Genomic DNA, 17,353 nt, shown 5'->3' on the forward strand with positions numbered 1-17,353 from the left:
AAAGGGGCAATGGGATTTTCTCTCCCCTCCTTCTACTGTACTGTGCAAAGTGGAACGGGCGTTGAGTTTAAGCCAAGGTACCATCTACATTAGGCGAATGCAAGTTTCTGCACAGGCAACAGGCTATTTTCGAGGTACAATAGGCAGGAGGCTTTACGACGTAGGGGTTTAGCCCCTGGATCCTAATACCGTAGATGCGGGCTTGGACCTAGCAAACGAAAGAAGTAAATCGGCCGTGTGGCATCATTTAACTTGTTAACGGCTGCTCGCCAACCGGCGAAACTGGAGAACGAACACCGAGCCGCCACGAGGAGTAACGAGAAGGAACCCTGAACCCGAGATTCTTTTCTATTCGTTCTAATTCCATGCGTATAAGAAATAACCATCGCTCTCCTGCCGTATGATACATGTGCTTGAAGAGAGTATGCCTTGACTGTACTGTGCAGTTCCATGCGAGCCGTTGTTTCCCGAACCAAATGTGCGATTGGTGATTCAAAAGAGGGATTGTTCGGCGATATGCTTTTGCCAAAGCAGCGGGAAAAGCCTACTTTAGGCTTGTTAGGTGACGAATCTTGGGCAGGAATCTGAAAAAATGATGTCCTAAACCGGTGGGGCTGCACCGAAGCGGGAAACCTCCACGTTTGGTGGTTACGGTATTCACTACTGTACTGTTGTTACTCGATAAATCAAACAAGAAAAATAAAATCATAGTCTTCGGATGATGGGTTGTTACCCACCAGGGGCTCGGTTTTCGAGCTACAGGTTAGGACGGTCGTCGCTACGGATATGCTCTGGGCCTGACAGCCCGCCGTCGCCCCTGTTCGGGCTCTCGGGTTTTGCAATGCTGCGACGCGCGACAAGAGTTTACACACCGAATCTTACAAGTACAGTCGGTACGTCCCGGTACTTTTCTTTCAAGTAAAAATATAGCATGCATGGATTGCCAGGTGATTATCATAACCGAGCCAGTTAAATACAGAAATCGATCACGGGGAGATTCGCCCAATGCCTGCCTTCTGACTGGCCACCTAAAAAAAAAAAAAAGTCCCCCAAGTTGACGTGTTCATTCCAATACAAGCCTGGTCCCTGAGCGCGAGGGAAAGATGAGACGAATTCCTTAGTGCCAATTTTACAACCTTGACCACCCAGCTGGGTCATTCCTCGGGGAATCCAAGCATCTCCCTCGTCGCGGCTGATACACTGCTTTTAAGACGTATGTTTACTGTGGTACATGCCAAAGTGAGATGACATTCTAGAATCCATTCCAGACATGATTGTTTCGGTAATCTTTATTATTCAGCATCACCGTATCAGTAATTCAGTACCGGTACCTGCGCCCCAAGGTCACATTCAGGACAACTCGGGAAGCGAAGGAGCCCATCAGATTGTGTAATGCGGCGGTAATTCTACCTGTACTCGATCCACTCGTGTGCCGCCCGACCCACTTATTCCCGCCCCGCTCCGCCTTGTCCGGCGTTAAGAACTTAGGAGTCGGGGGTAAGGCGGCGACATTCCCAGGAAAGTTGATCATGATCAAGGAAATATAATGGGGATAAGGCGTTGCTCAACTCCAGAAAATGTGGCGTTTCTACCTACTGCGCGTGCTAAGTCGTGGACTGGCCCGATGTTACACAGCTGCTCGGATACCTCGGGCTAAGACATTCACGCTAATAAAGGACTGAACAAATGCAAGATTGAAACCATCCAAAAGACCAGGCGACAGAAGTTGAGAGATGAAATAAATCAGACCCTGATTCACGGGGCGCCTTGCCGTGAGTGCCCCGGAAATCAGTAGCGTGTCAAGCGTGTATCGGGCACCGATTCAAGGATGTACAGTACAATTAGAGTAGGTAATATTACCTATCTTAAGGGAGGTGAGAAAGGTACGGTTACTCGGGTCGCAAAGTCTCCTGACGAGCAAGGCAGTAATCTGCGGTAGGGCGTCGGTGGCTTTCCGAGGAATAATTAAGTAGGTTATGGAAAATAACGTAAGGTAAGCTGAGGCTATGAGTCTGTCGGACTTTGGTCCAATTGTTACGCTAAACTCCTCATGTATGCTATCAGGCCAGGGCCAATCGATCCAATCAACGCTTTTTTTTTGTTCTGGGACCGATTCCATACCAAGGATCTCTTCTACGGTAAGACGGGGTGTCGGTACTCCAGCTTGTCCAGGTACAAGCAGAATGCCTAGTGATGATTCTGCCTCACGACTGCGACTGGTGACTCGCCTAATGGCCATGTATATTATTAATTAGTAATTATATGTCTGTAAGTACTTTAGGTATGTTCATCGATTGCACAGGCACTGACTCTGCTTGCACGCACCTGCATTATTTCTGAGACCGCTCAGATTGCACACCGTGAGAATTGTTGATGGCAAGGCAAGGTTTCCAAGTCATGCTGGTTGGTCTTGGTTTTGGCCTTTCTGCTTCTGTAAGAGGTAGGTAGGGAACCGAAACCTGCCCATCTCGTCGACACCCATACGAAGAAACATTCTGTTTAGCTTTCAAGATCAGTACACTTAAACAGTACAGTAGTGCGCCGCAGTGATGATTACCAATTGGGCCCAAGGCCGACCCGCAGTTCCCACCACACGGGCCCCCTGTCCTTCTCTCCGCCAGCCTACCCCTGCCCTTTTCCTCCTTTAGGCGGCACGGCGGGTTGTGCTACTGTACACTTCCCTTTTTACGCTCGCTCGCCCTTCCATTGATCTTTTCTACTCCGCGAAACCCGGGCCATCCGAATTATTACCCAGAACCACCAAAGCAACTACTTCACGACCCCAATCTGATTTCCAACCCGAACCGTCCGGTCTTCCAACACACTAGGGCTTCTTTCACTATTTTCGCGACTTTTCTTTCGGTGGAAGCTATCCTAAAACGTCACGAATGTGCAAGAGCGAGGGGCGACTCACGACAAGACATTCGATTAGTCAAAACATACTACCATACTACCGTACAACCAAACACTGGCTTTTTTGACCATAACGCACCTGACACCAGCCGGCCAAACCCTCCGCGAAGTACGATCTCTGGGGAACTCGCGAGCTGTTTCTCGGCAGCACTCACAAATTTCGAAGCGATTGGACATTTTACAACCGATTTGATTGAAGCACAACAAACGAAGCGCGATTTTCCTCACTGGCGACGACCGCGAGGGCGGCGCGGCCATAGCGACCCGATCTGGCGTTCACCAAAAGTTGATCGGGCGTTTGCCCGCAACTTGAACATCCCATGGAGTCCTCCAACGCAGCGGAGACGTCTACACTAACGCCAGTTGCCACCACACAACGGGCAAGATGGGCCACACGCAAGATGACCATCAAGAGCAGCGGCTTGAAGCGGCTGTCGCTGCTCGGTAGGGCCCAAAATCGAGGCTCCTCGACTGAGAAGAAGAGGGCGTCGATGGGAAAGGGAGGCGAGTCGCTTCAACAATCTTCAGAAGGAGACAATGAGGATCAAGACCAGGGCGAACATGATGATCAGCCAGAAGGTCCTGGACCACGAACACTTTACTTCAACTTACCGCTGCCTCCTGAGAAGTTGAACGACAAGGGTGAGCTCGTCGACACTTATCCGAGAAACAAGATTCGGACTGCCAAATACACACCCCTGTCGTTCATCCCAAAAAACTTGTGGTTGCAATTCCACAACATCGCCAACATTTATTTTCTTTTTCTTGTCATTCTAGCAGTAAGTACTACTCCTCTAGGACCCTGTCATTACTTCCCCAATCTTGGTGTGGCCAGTTTTGTCGAGCACAGCCTCAATGTCAATCCGTGCGCATTATAGTTTTTCCCTATATTTGGCAGCGTCAATCCCGGCCTCGGCGCCGTGCCATTAATTTTCATTGTCACGGTTACGGCAATCAAAGATGCGATCGAGGATTCTAGGAGGACTCAGTCCGACATTGAGCTCAACGATTCAACCGTCCACCGTCTCTGTGGGTGGAATAATATCAACGTCAAGGAGGATAATATATCCTTATGGCGAAGATTTAAAAAGGGGAACACCAAGGTGTTCGGTGGTCTGTGGCGCTTCATGGAGACTTTGTGGAGCAAAGAGGCTCGTGTGAAGAGAAGGGAGAAGGCTGCACAGGTCGCCGATACTCCCAGAATATCAATCGACACTAGGAGAACCGGCAGGCCCGAGTCGGTGATCTCGCCCCACACCCACCGAACATCTTTTATATCCGCTCGAGAGGATATCCCAATGACCCCAGTCACGTCCCCGTTGCCGCGGGCAGAGGGTCAGCAGAACCTTGAGGTTGTGCCACAGCAAGAAGGTCTTGCATCGGGGCGGCCATCGTCCAACTTCTCTTTTCGGGGCGACTCGGCCGAACTGGCTCATATCAAGACTGACCTCATCAACCGAACCATTCCTGCTGAGGGCAAGGCGAGGTTTCGCCGCGACAAGTGGAAAAACCTGCAAGTTGGAGATTTTGTCCGCATATACAGCGACGATGAGTTACCGGCCGACATCATAATATTGGCCACTTCAGACCCCGAGGGTGCTTGTTACATTGAAACCAAAAACTTGGACGGTGAAACGAACCTCAAGTTCCGCCAGGCATTGAAGTGTGGGCGAAACATGAAGAACTCTCGAGACTGCGAAAGGGCCCAGTTCATCGTCGAAAGCGAGCCTCCGCAGCCCAACTTGTACAAGTATAATGGAGCGATCAAGTGGAATCAACCTATCGAAGGTGATGCCTCTGGCTCGTGGCGTGAAATGACGGAGCCCATCACCATCGACAATACGCTGCTTCGTGGCTGCAACCTGCGGAACACGGACTGGGTGTTGGGCGTTGTTCTGTTTACTGGCCACCACACCAAGATCATGATGAACTCAGGTATCACACCCAGTAAGAGGCCACGCATTGCGAGAGAGCTCAACTACAACGTTTTGTACAACTTCTTCATTCTCTTCGGCATGTGCCTCCTCTCGGCAATTGTCAACGGATTTGCCTTCGGCACTTCAGACAACTCCATAGCCTTGTTCGAATATGGCTCTATCGGCCCGACTCCTGCCATGAACGGCTTTATCACGTTCTGGGCAGCCATCATTCTATTCCAGAATTTGGTACCGATATCCTTGTTCATCTCTTTGGAGCTAGTGCGTCTTCTCCAGGCTTTCTTCATTTACAGCGACGTCGACATGTACTACGAGCCCATCGATCAACCTTGTATACCGAAATCCTGGAACATCTCAGATGACCTAGGTCAGATAGAGTACATTTTCTCGGACAAGACCGGAACCTTGACTCAGAACGTGATGGAGTTCAAGAAAGCAACCATTAATGGTCAGCCCTATGGTGAAGCCTACACAGAGGCACTGGCTGGTCTTCACCGTAGAATGGGTATCGATGTGGAGAAGGAGGCGGCTGAGGCCCGTGTGCAAATCGCAGCAGACAAGGAAAAGGCTCTTGCCGCTCTCCGTAAAATTCACGACAATCCTTACCTTCATGATGACGACTTGCAATTCATCGCCCCAGATTTTGTCGAGGATTTGATGGGTGCTAACGGCCAGGAGCAGCAACAGGCTTGCGAGCGCTTCATGCTTGCACTCGCCCTGTGCCACACCGTCATACCAGAAAGGCAACCGGGCGAGAAAGCCACTATGCTATACAAGGCTCAGTCTCCAGATGAGGCGGCTCTTGTCTCAACTGCCCGTGACATGGGCTTCACTGTGCTGTCTTCTAACTCGGATGGTGTCCGTCTCAACGTCATGGGCGAGGAGAAATACTACCCTATCCTCAACACCATTGAGTTCAACTCTTCTCGAAAGAGGATGTCTGCGATTGTCAGGATGACGGATGGCCAGACAGTGTTATTCTGCAAAGGTGCCGACAGTATCATATACTCGCGATTGAAGAAGGGCGAGCAGAAGCAATTAAGGACAGACACTGCTCAACATCTTGAAATGTTCGCACGGGAGGGTCTGCGTACGTTATGTATTGCCGAGCGCGTCCTCGGCGAGCAAGAATATCAGGCATGGTCAAAAGAGTATGCCGTGGCAGCTGCGGCTGTAGAGAATCGCGAGGACAAGATGGAGGCCATTGCGGACCAGATCGAGCAAGACTTGACCCTTCTGGGTGGGACGGCTATCGAGGATCGCCTTCAGGACGGCGTGCCACAGACGATAGCTGTACTGGCTGAGGCCGGTATCAAGCTCTGGGTGCTGACTGGTGACAAGGTCGAGACGGCCATCAACATTGGGTTCTCGTGCAACCTCCTCAATAACGATATGGAGTTACTCAACCTCAAGGTTGACGAGGATGAGACAGGTCTAACAACGCGAGAACAGTTTATGGCCAAACTCGAGGCCGAATTGGACAAATATCTCAAGATATTTAACCTGACTGGTAGCGATGAAGACCTGGCAGCAGCCCGCAAGATACACGAGGCGCCTCAGGCCACTCATGCCGTTGTGATTGATGGTTTCACCCTGAGGTGGGTCCTCGAGGACACGCTCAAGCAGAAGTTCCTTCTTCTTTGCAAGCAATGCAAGTCGGTTCTTTGTTGTCGTGTCAGCCCGGCGCAAAAGGCCGCCGTCTGCGCCATGGTCAAGAATGGCTTGGATGTCATGACGCTCTCGATCGGCGACGGTGCCAATGATGTGGCCATGATCCAGGAGGCCGACGTCGGTGTCGGCATTGCTGGAGTCGAGGGTCGTCAGGCCGTCATGTCGTCCGATTATGCCATTGCCCAGTTCTCGTTCCTCCAGCGACTTGTCCTGGTTCATGGACGTTGGTCCTACCGACGCCTTGCCGAATCGATCAGCAACTTCTTCTACAAGAATCTGGTGTGGGCAATGCCTCTATTCCTGTTCCAGATCTACTGCGATTTCGATATGACTTACCTCTTCGATTACACCTACATCCTCATGTTCAACCTGCTCTTCACCTCGGTCCCCGTCATCCTCATGGGCGTGCTGGATCAAGATGTGTCCGATACTGTTTCCCTGGCCGTGCCCCAACTGTACCGCCGTGGCATTGAGCGCCTGGAGTGGACGCAGACAAAGTTCTGGTAAGTCTTGTTATTCGTATCCATTATGCCTCTTTTCCAAATGCGGTAATGAACTGACGCAACCCTCCCTCAGGCTTTACATGTTGGATGGCACTTACCAGGGTGTGATGAGTTTCTTCATCCCCTACTTGGTTGTGGTTGGCTCTCCCTTCGTCACCACGAACGGCCTTGACGTCACTGATCGCGTCCGATTTGGTGCCTACATCGCTCACCCTGCCGTCGTAACCATCAACCTTTATATCCTAATCAACTCATACCAGTGGGACTGGCTCATTGTCCTAGTCGTCGTTCTGAGCGACCTCTTCGTCTTCTTTTGGACCGGTGTGTTCACCTCCAACACTTACTCGCAGTGGTTCTATGAGGCGGCCCCTCAAATTTACGCACAGCCCTCGTTTTGGGCAGTTTTCATTATCACTCCTGTTATGTGCATGTTCCCACGCTTTAGCATCAAGGCGTTACAGAAGGTTTACTGGCCTTACGACGTCGACATCATCCGCGAGCAAGTCCAGCAGGGCAAGTTCGACCGATTGCAGCCCGCTCCTGTTGGACAGACCCTTCCAGGAGGCCGATCGACTGCCGGTTCATCGCCTTCACTTGCCAAAGGCAACCCGGGCACTTTCAGCGGCCAAGACGACGAACGACCCATCTATCCTCCATCCGTGGCAACGCACACCCGAACACAGACCGGAAGCGACGGTACCAATTATACGGGTCACAGAATGTCCATGGAACAGCAACAGTTGGAGCACCAACCATTAGACCAGCTCACGCCCATGGAGCACATACCAACAAGACCATCGATAGACCGGGCACGGCCATCTTACGATCGTGTCAGGGCATCGATGGATCGCGTACGGCCCAGCTACGAGGCGAGCAACGACTTCACCTCGGCAGCGCGGCTTTCCAGAGTCGAATCATCACGTTCGCGGGGCGGACCTCCACCAAGTTCCCACAACCTGTTTGCTGGGCGACTTCGTGGGCTGTCCATAATTTCAGCAAAGAGCAGACATGGACCCGACTCTCGAGGTGGCCAATAAAGACGTGGTCACTTACCAAGACATGCCGGATGTAGGCGATGATCCCACGCCTACCTCGAAAGATTCACTTTTGCCTTTCTCTTGTAATTATACGTGGCAACACAACCAACATACAGTCCATTGCCCGGTGCTGCAACTGCTGTTCTTCTCAAGTTTTTGTCCTTTTTTTCTGGCCTCGTGATTCTTTTTCTTGGCTTATTGATATCCCCAATTCCAGATCTAGTCATGCTCTGATGATTTGCATGAGCGATCTATGAATTTGTTTTAGCTTCCTCATACGCTAGTCTTTCTCTCTCCCCCTGGGTTCGGTTGAAAGGCAGGAAGCATCCTTCATCAGTGTAACGGCACCACTCCAAGAATTGTTGTTCATCAAGCTCATCGTATTTCACACTTCAAATTTTGCTTGGGGGTTTGTCAGTTTCACATGCTACTCGCACAGCACACACGCATTACTTATTGACGTTTTAATCACCCTCCTTTCATTTTTTTTTTTGGTTTCTTTTTTTCTTCATCAGATATACATCCAAGACAGGAGCCATGGCGTTTAGAACGGAGTGAGTGGGGAGTAGTTTTGATGGTTGAGCTGGAGGAGAGAAGTGGAGGAACGTAGCATGAGATCATTCCTATAGAAACCCAATTTACTCAATTCTGAGCGCTTCTTATCTGCTGCCGACCGCTTAGGTGTAATTAATGGTTGACGCTGTGTAAATAATCCGTTGGTCATCGCACACCAACTATGAAGTACCTAGGTAGGTAGGTAGGTATGTAGGGTAATTAAGGTCAGGTACGGAAGGAACGGAGTGATGTCGAGTTGGAGAATTGCAGCGTTCCATTGGCTAACCGTTGCAGTTAATGTAACCCCGCTCCACCTTGACAAATGATGGTGAAAGTAGTGTGGACCCTGGGAAAAGGTACAGTCAGGGACGTTAAACATAGCTCAATCTGGTCTGCATCCTGTTCCTATTTCTACAAAAACAAAGCCTGCTGCAACCGCCACGGTACCCCCCATCCCGCCGACGAAAAGGCCACTCCTTTGATCCACTGGACAGGCCTTTGGCGGCAAAAGCGACCTCAGTTCACAAAATGTCGAGCGAAGCCGTCCAGTCGTGGGCTCGCCAGGTCCAGAATCTGGCGCAAGAAAAGCTGTGCGGAAGCGCCCCTGCCCAAGCTTCCAACGTCACAGGCTTTACTGACTGCGTCGCTCTGCTCAGGCCCTTCGACATCAGCGATGTGCCCCAGTATGTCTGGGCTGTCGTTGCCGCCGTCCTTGGAGGCCTCGTCTTCCTGAAGGCTTTCAGCGGCGAGAACGACAGGCCAGTGCCGTACACGGTGCCCTCGCCCAAAACGCCTGAGATGGTCGAGATACTGCAAAAGCCTAGCATCAAAGTAAGCTCGCTTTCCATACATTTGTTCCTTGAAAATGCGGGACTTGGTGTTGCCAGTGGAAAGAAGCCAGACGAAAAAGAAAGGGGGCAATAGCATAACGCTAATCCTCATCCTTTTCACACAGGTCTCTGGCTCGACCGCCATCCAATGCTACAACCCAGCAACAGGCCAGTTCCTGGGCTTCGTGAACCCTGCCACCCCCGCTGCCATCGATAGGGCCATCGAACAGGCCGCGACAGCGCAGAAGAAGTGGGCACTCACCAGCTTCCGGGAGCGCCGCAAGGTCCTACGCAGTATGCTCCAGTACATCCTCGACAACCAGGAGGAGATCTGTCGGGTGGCGGGCATGGATTCTGGCAAGACCATGGTAGATGCCCAGCTGGGCGAGATCCTGGTGACTGTTGAGAAGTTGCAATGGACCATCGCCCACGGCGAGAAGGCACTGCGGCCTGAGCGCCGGCCGACGAACCTGCTCATGATGTACAAGCGTAACAGTGTCCACTACGAGCCGCTAGGAGTCATTGCGGCTCTGGTGTCCTGGAACTACCCTTTTCACAACCTGCTGGGGCCGATCATCTCGGCCATCTTTGCCGGCAACGGCATCCTCGTCAAGGTCTCGGAAAACACTGCCTGGAGCTCATCCTACTTTGCCAGCATCGCCCGAGGCGCACTTTTTGCCCACGGCTACGACCCTTCCCTGATCCAGACGGTCGCATGCTGGCCACAGGTCGCAGGACACATCACGAGCCACAAGGGAATCTCGCACATCACCTTCATCGGCTCCCAGGCCGTCGCGCACAAGGTCGCCGAGTCGGCTGCCAAGGTCCTTACTCCAGTCTGCGCTGAGCTTGGTGGCAAGGATGCCTTCATCGTCCTGGACTCGGCTGCCAAGGACTTGAACCGAATCGTCGAAATGATGCTCCGCGGCACGTTTCAGTCAGCCGGCCAGAACTGCATCGGTATCGAGCGCATCATCGCCACCCCGGCAGTCTACGACAGGATCGTGCTTGCACTGGCGGAGCGTGTGCGTGGCCTGCGTGTTGGCCCGGGGCCCCTGGATGCTGATGTCGGTGCCATGGTTTCGGACGCATCTTTCGACCGGCTGGAGCACCTTGTTGCGGATGCGGTTCGCTGCGGCGCGAGGCTACTTGCTGGTGGAAAGCGCCTGATCCACCCGCAGCACCCCAGTGGCCACTATTTCACCCCGACCCTGGTCGTCGATGTGACGCCCGACATGGCGCTCGCCAGGGAGGAGTGCTTCGGCCCGATCATGACCCTGATGCGTGCTCCGGCCAATACCGCCAAGGCTGTTCTCGACGTCGCCAACGCACCCGACTTTGGTCTCGGCGGCTCCGTCTTCGGTCGCGATTCTGACCCTGTACTCAAGGAGGTTGTACGCGGACTCCGCACGGGTATGGTGGCGGTCAACGACTTTGCTACCTACTACGCTGTCCAGCTGCCTTTCGGCGGTGTTGGCGGCTCGGGCTACGGCCGCTTCGCCGGCGAGGAGGGCCTCCGGGGCATCTCCAACGCCAAGAGTATCTGCGAGGACAGGGCTGGATGGTTGGGTGTCCGGACGGCCATTCCACCGCCGATGCGTTACCCCGTTCGCGACCAGGATCGGAGCTGGAGGTTCGCCAAGGGGGTGGTAGAGCTTGGGTATGGGCTTACTTTGGGCGCGAAGGTGCGCGGTTTGGTCGGCCTGGCAAAGAACAGCTAAAAAGTTTAGTTGTTTCAAGTGGGTTGGTTGGATTTCGGTGGAAAGAGAGACTACAAGTTACTACTGGCACCCCTGAAGTGTAGTTGCAGCTTATTTGAGATGGATGATATCCATGATATAGAATTTCAGCAGCTCGTCTGACTGTAGTACACGAGAATAATGTAATAAAGGCATAGGATGACAGCTTGAGGCTAACCAACCGGTATGCGTGCCCTGGTTAACACATCCATTGGGAACGGAGAAATGTCTTGTCATCCCCCAGGTATGAACTTGGGTGGATGAAAGCCCACACCTTGCCTTAAAAGTCAATTTTGAAGGTTCTCTGAGATTTTCAGAAACCGGCCCTGTTAGTTCTATAGCGAGTAGTGAATATCAAAGTAATCAAATTGTCGTAAGCACTCACCGCGGTCTCGATGCCAGGCCCGCAGTACCTTGCCCAGTGGTAAAGGTGATGGGAAACACGCAGCAATACAAGGACACAATGGTTCTCGAGCAAGGCCGCTAGTGATGTCTGTCACATACGACCATACCCGCTGGAATATACGGGATCCCGTCCGCTCTCCCCTTGTCAAACCAGTGAGGGCTGAACTAGTACTCAGGTGGGTGACCACTGGGGAATCCTCGGTGTTGTATGTTTTTCATTTTCTTTTTTTGGCCCTTATTTTTCACCCATCTCTTGGGAGCTGCACTTCTACCGTATTGATGATGTACATTCGTTTACGATCTTGGGCAAAAATGCTGTCAAATCGATACTTGTGCAAATTATAAAGGTGTGACGCTGGGCGTGAAGTGCAGAGAGTTTGTGACCTCCGAGCCGGTTGTGCTGATGATCATTGCTCCCGCATTCTCAACGCCGGCCATTGGGCAGTGATGACAATACAAACTGTATGGCTAGATGTATCCAAATGTCAGCCATGCTGCTAAGAAATCGTTGCCAGTGCAACCCTCGAACAGCTTGTCGCAGAGTCTTTTGATACTGCTACTCACTCTGTAGGCTCTGTAGGCTACGAGACCAGCTCCTCTGCAAGTCATGTCCACGAGTGATGATTGTTGCGTCCCGGACGGTAGGGGGCAGCCGTGCTCCGAAAAACCGCGCGGGTGGACACGTATGCGGCCTGTTGAGCTTGCTTACGCCAGCAGTAGCTGAGGGCGATGTAGGATTCGGGACGGAGATGCATTATCAAACGCTCGACCAGCTTCAGAAGTCCGGGATCGCCGACATCAAGTAGCGTTGAGGGGACAAAATCATGGGAGGAGCTCGAAGGCCTACAATTTTCATGTTCCGGACACAAATGTCGATCCAACCGAGGACAAGGCGAAGCTGCTCTGGAGAGCCAAGGTCACTCAGATGGCACGCACTACGGGGGATATGAGGCGACGATCCTGACGATACGTTAGCAGATTCCATTGTGGATTTTTGATGCGGCACGGATTGGGATGCTGGTGTGAAACTAGCAGCACCTTTCCAGGAAGCGATCGGGAGCTCGGTTTCGCACCTGTGATAACTGCCCGAGTATTCTGCAATCCGGGCTTAATATCCAATCCGGAGCCCATAGAGCTTCCCTTGTCAAAAGCTAGCCCTCATAAAAACGGCCACTTCCTGCCCTGTGGACCGATTGGTACAAGATTACATGTGCAACCAGCGTTGGGTGCATTTTCCAAGCTGGTCGTTGATTTCAGTACAAAACCCACAGCCGCACTCCTGTACAGCGATTGCGCTTCCAATACAAAGGCCCTTTCTCTGAAGCCAGCTCGTCAAAATCAAGGTTACTGTAGCGCCCGCATGGGGACTTGTGGCCTGGCCCGGCCACGAACATGGCGGGTTGTTGGGCCATACATTTATGAGCCGCACTTTCACCCTATGTGCATGCGTTTGGATCTGATATGTAGTGGCTCTTGTGGTTTATGTACATTGTTGCTTTGTACAAGTCCATTAATTCATACGACCTCCATCTTCGGGCTCCTAGTCAGCGATACTGTTATATCCCTTGACCTGTTTAAGTCAGATCGACTTTTCGGGTAGCCTTGATGTTTTTGCGCGCAGTACGTCAACCAGCCAGCCGAGGTTGGGTGTATTCTCCAGCGCCGCCCACTCGCGCGCCGGTAGCTTTGCCCATATATCAAACCGCTCAAAGAGGCTCACGATCCGGCTCACCGTGTTGCGAGTGTCTTGGTGATCTGGCGACCCTGGTCTGCTGAGCCTGGCAAGAGCAATCATACGGTCTAGAGCCTCAACGACGAGCTCCCAGGACTGGTTCTCGGACATGGTGGCGCCGGCCCTCCCCAGCCAGAACAGCAACCTGAGATCCTCCTCGATCCAGGGGCCGGTGATCAGCCGGTCGGGGATCGAGGTCTCGGGGTGGACCTCGAGCATGTTTGGATACGGCTGCTGGACCTCCTCGTCATCATACTCCGCGAGTACAACCTTGTCAAACTCGAGGTCGAACTGACTCTGCACCTGGAAGTCTTCGTCCTTGATGAAGCCTTCTCGGCCAATGCCTGGGGCCTTGCGGCGGTGACGAACCTGCAGAAACGGGGACGGCACGCGGTAGAAGACCGGCTGCGGTCGCCGGCCGGTTGCGAGCCACACCTGTTGGGCTTGCAGTAGCCTGGCCGTTGTCAACCACTTTTGCTCGAGGATGCTGGTCTAGAGAAGCGCATTTGTGTCAGCGCTGGTGTGGAAGGAAATGAAATAAAAGCATTGACAGACGTGGCCAAGACAAGCTACTGCCACCGTCCCTCACAAACAACGTCTCCGTACCTGCAATTTAGCATCGCCACCGAACCTCTCGAGGTCATGCACGCCCATCCGGTGCGCGACGGGCATCGAGTAGCTGGCAACCTCCTCAGCAGCGCAGCCGAACCAGTTGTCCCAGGTGGGCGCAAACGCTTCAGCAATCAAGCGACGGAAGACATAAGGGTGGGAGAGGATGCGGCCGATGAAGCCGCTGCAGCGCGGGAAGCTAAAGTTGCTCTCGGTGAGGAAGATGTCGACCAGGAACCACTCGGGCAGGTCCCGCAGCGACGTCTTCCTCCTGCCGCGGGAGCCGTCGGGGTTGATGCCGCTGCGGCGGGCGGCGAGCTTCTTTTGGAGCTTGGAAGGCCGATTCTCGCTCTCGTCTACTTCGAAACTACCGCGCCGTTTGCCTTTTTGGAGGGTTTTGTTGCCTCTTGCGCCTTTCTTTTTGGGAATCGGCGTCAACTTCATCTTGACCTCCGTTTTTGTTTCCTAGAGCACCCGACCATGATCGACTGGTGAAAGTCCAGGCAGCTTGGAAAGTATGAGTAAAGTTTCTTGTGTGAGGAGAACAATGTTTGTTGACCTGAACCTGGTGAGTTGTTGTCCTAGTTCTGGTTGACTTCAAGAAGATCCAGGGAGATACAGTCAGGGGGCAAATCTTTCATTCATTAATTGTTGTAAATATCCCACTCGCGATTTGAAGACCTTTTCGGGAATATAGCGCCAATGTTTGCTTAACCTACAAGAACCAGATGCGCGATATGACCCACCACCGTAATTCACCTGGACCTTGAAGGCTATTTTTTTTTTACTTCCTTTTTGTCTTTTGTCTTCATCGGGTTAAGGATGTCCATCTGCAAAACAGGAAGAGAGATATCAATCATTTGTATGCTCCATAGTACTTGCATTTGTGCACTCTCTAGGTATTCAAATTATTGTCGCCGGCCAATGATAGCCCACCGTTGCAGCCATGGTGGGGCATTTCCAGAAAAAATGACGGCAGCAAACCAACTTTTCGCCAGGAACGCTTCAAGCGCGTTCAGTTATTACTACTACCTACCTACTTAGTGTCTGTAATATGGCAGCACAACAACGAACTCATTGGATTCGGCCGTTGGAAAATCACAACGGGCTTTGTTGACAAGATCAGCATATTCAACTCCCGATTTTTTCATCCAAATAAAAAAAGAAAAAAAAACTAATCGTATGGCCGGAGTCGCATTCTTTTGTTGAAATGCCTCGGTTGGCGGCACCACCTCTGCCCGTTCCCTCCCACAACCTGCTTCGATTCTTGCGCTCCCAGACCGATGGCCTACTCAGCTTCGATGCAGCCAGTGCGACCACCTGCAGGACCTCGAGGGTCGTGCCCTCCGCTCACGGCCCCCTAGGTCCGCGCGCGTTGACATGCAAGGCCAAGACGCTGGCTCTGCCACCGGGGCGTCGCTCGTTCTGTACATCCAACCTGCGACCTCAGCGGACGGAGGGGGATGGTAGCAGGAACTTCATCTTCGACATGAACAAGATCCTGCCCCGGGTCTTTCGACGGCAGAGGGGCTCCACGTCGAGGGGTACACAGGAAGGTCAATATCCGGACGAAGACCGGCCCAACGCCTACCCCCGAGCCACCAAGCCGACATGGCAGGAGAAGCTCGGTTGGGGCGGGGTGAAATCTTTGGGGAGCGACATGGGAGGCCCCGGCAGCAGCGACGACTGCGGGCCAGACAACAACTTTACTTTTGGATCCAGACGGGCGCAGCTCATGCGCGCTCCCATGGACCCAAGACTACGATGCACCGAGGTTGACGAGAACGGGGAGGTCATATTAGTGGATGGGGAGTACAAGAAGAGCGAGCTGATCGCAAAGGTATGTCGCACTTGTGCACACTCGACCTGCTTCATGGCTACGACCCGGCGATTGACACTGCGATAATGACAGTACGGTCTGCTCCCTCGAGATCTCCGCAAGATCGATTCGTCAAACCTGCCGCACATCCTCGTCCGTCCCTCGGCCATTCTTATTAATTTACTCCATCTTCGTGTACTCATCAAGTCGGACCGGGTGCTTCTCTTCGACGTCTTTGGCTCAAAGACGTCATACAACCAATCAGCGTTCATGTATGACCTACAGGGCCGCTTACGGCAGAAACAGCCGGCCGGAAGTAACGCGGTGCTCCCGTATGAGTTCCGTGCTCTCGAGGCCGTCCTGATATCGGTCACTAGTGCCCTCGAGGCGGATCTCCTCACGGTGCGAGAGCCTGTGGTTAGAGTGTTGCGGGAGCTCGAAGACGACATCAACCGTGACAGGCTGCGCATCCTTCTTGTTCTGTCAAAGAAGGTCAGCACGTTTGAGCAAAAGGCCAAGCTGGTGCGAGATGCCATCGACGAGCTGCTCGAAGCCGACGATGACCTTGCAGCCATGTACCTGACGGAGAAGAGGCACGACCTGTATAGGGGTGTGGATGACCACACTGAGGTTGAGATGCTCCTCGAGTCGTACCACAAGATTTGTGATGAAGTGGTTCAGGAGGCGAGCAGCTTGGTTTCCAGCATCCGCAACACGGAGGAAATGTGAGTTTTCAGAATTGTCGTTGCTCACCCTCTCCGCACCGCACAAGAGCTAACCAGGGGGTTTATTACAGTATTCGCGCCATTCTTGACGCCAACCGTAACTCCCTCATGCTTCTGGACCTCAAATTCAGCATCGGCACCCTTGGCTTGGCCATGGGCACCTTCCTGGCTGGTCTGTACGGTATGAACTTGGAGAACTTCATTGAAGAGACCAACTGGGGTTTTGCTGGCGTCACCACCTTCTCCATATTCTTCTCTCTCCTGGTCTGCCGATATGGCCTTGTCAAGCTGCGCAAGGTCCAGCGGGTCAAGATGCATGGCACCGACGGCGGCACCACCTCTTCGTGGTTCCGGGAAAACGTCCAGACTATTGAGCAGGGCAACGCACCAGGTCTTGGTGGGAACATGGGGTCCATCGACAAGTTCCGGCGGATTAAAAACAAATCCAACAACACCTCTTCCAACCCTGGGAAATGGATCTAATGACACCAGAGATCACCCATGTTCTTTTGGATCAAAAGCGATCAACGGTTGCTGACAACTGACGTAAAGGGTCTGGTATTGTCCTTCTACTCACACCAGACAAAAACGGGAGGGCTGATGGAGCTTTTCCAACTTGAATGTACCAAAAGATGTAAAATAACTACGGCTCGGGCACGAGTCCATACTTTGACGCAGCGACCAGCTGGATTTTTAGAGATACCTATCATATTCTAGAGCAAATGGCTGGGTACTTACCGCCACTCTTCAAAGGGATTTTCAAATAAACACCGTACCAGGGTATTGATACCAGTGTCTTCTCAAACCTCTATCCAAGGAGTTGCGGACCTTGACACTTCTAATCAACCAAAGCCCACTTGTCTTAATATTCTTTGTTG

General features: G+C 52.5%; 4 protein-coding genes and 1 non-coding gene across 6 annotated transcripts; 4 read left to right on the top strand and 1 right to left on the bottom strand.

Moving 5' to 3' along the window:
* The first annotated feature begins 2,707 nt into the window (after positions 1-2,707).
* Positions 2,708-8,716, top strand: MGG_02767 (phospholipid-transporting ATPase 1). The gene is made up of 3 exons (XM_003720933.1): positions 2,708-3,692; positions 3,792-7,024; positions 7,098-8,716. Exons 1-3 carry the CDS (start codon positions 3,234-3,236, stop codon positions 8,059-8,061), a joined length of 4,656 nt encoding a protein of 1,551 aa, XP_003720981.1. The 5' UTR covers positions 2,708-3,233; the 3' UTR covers positions 8,062-8,716.
* Positions 8,717-8,999: 283 nt separating this feature from the next.
* Positions 9,000-11,404, top strand: MGG_02766 (the record flags this gene model as incomplete). 2 transcript variants are annotated; one of them, XM_003720934.1, is made up of 3 exons in its annotated part: positions 9,000-9,206; positions 9,273-9,447; positions 9,572-11,404. In XM_003720934.1, the coding sequence occupies 3 exons, from the start codon at positions 9,145-9,147 to the stop codon at positions 11,165-11,167; spliced, it is 1,833 nt and encodes a 610-aa protein (XP_003720982.1). The 2 variants fall into 2 exon arrangements, with proteins under 2 accessions (XP_003720982.1, XP_003720983.1); XM_003720935.1 differs by having other exon boundaries at positions 9,145-9,447; positions 9,572-11,167.
* Positions 11,405-11,687: 283 nt separating this feature from the next.
* Positions 11,688-11,803, top strand: MGG_20359. The gene has a single exon (XR_001729814.1). It is a non-coding gene; the product is annotated as a 5S ribosomal RNA (ribosomal RNA).
* A 728-nt stretch (positions 11,804-12,531) lies between these two features.
* Positions 12,532-14,753, bottom strand: MGG_02764 (uncharacterized protein). Its single transcript, XM_003720936.1, has 3 exons — positions 13,929-14,753; positions 12,664-13,814; positions 12,532-12,550 (listed from the first exon to the last, which is right to left on the bottom strand). Exons 1-2 carry the CDS (start codon positions 14,373-14,375, stop codon positions 13,170-13,172), a joined length of 1,092 nt encoding a protein of 363 aa, XP_003720984.1. The 5' UTR covers positions 14,376-14,753; the 3' UTR covers positions 12,532-12,550; positions 12,664-13,169.
* A 187-nt stretch (positions 14,754-14,940) lies between these two features.
* On the top strand, positions 14,941-17,345 carry MGG_02763 (inner membrane magnesium transporter MRS2). Its single transcript, XM_003720937.1, has 3 exons — positions 14,941-15,771; positions 15,844-16,475; positions 16,547-17,345. Exons 1-3 carry the CDS (start codon positions 15,142-15,144, stop codon positions 16,956-16,958), a joined length of 1,674 nt encoding a protein of 557 aa, XP_003720985.1. The 5' UTR covers positions 14,941-15,141; the 3' UTR covers positions 16,959-17,345.
* Positions 17,346-17,353: the final 8 nt, after the last annotated feature.

Source organism: Pyricularia oryzae, chromosome 7 (genome assembly GCF_000002495.2).
Source record: "Pyricularia oryzae 70-15 chromosome 7, whole genome shotgun sequence".
NCBI lineage: Eukaryota > Fungi > Ascomycota > Sordariomycetes > Magnaporthales > Pyriculariaceae > Pyricularia > Pyricularia oryzae.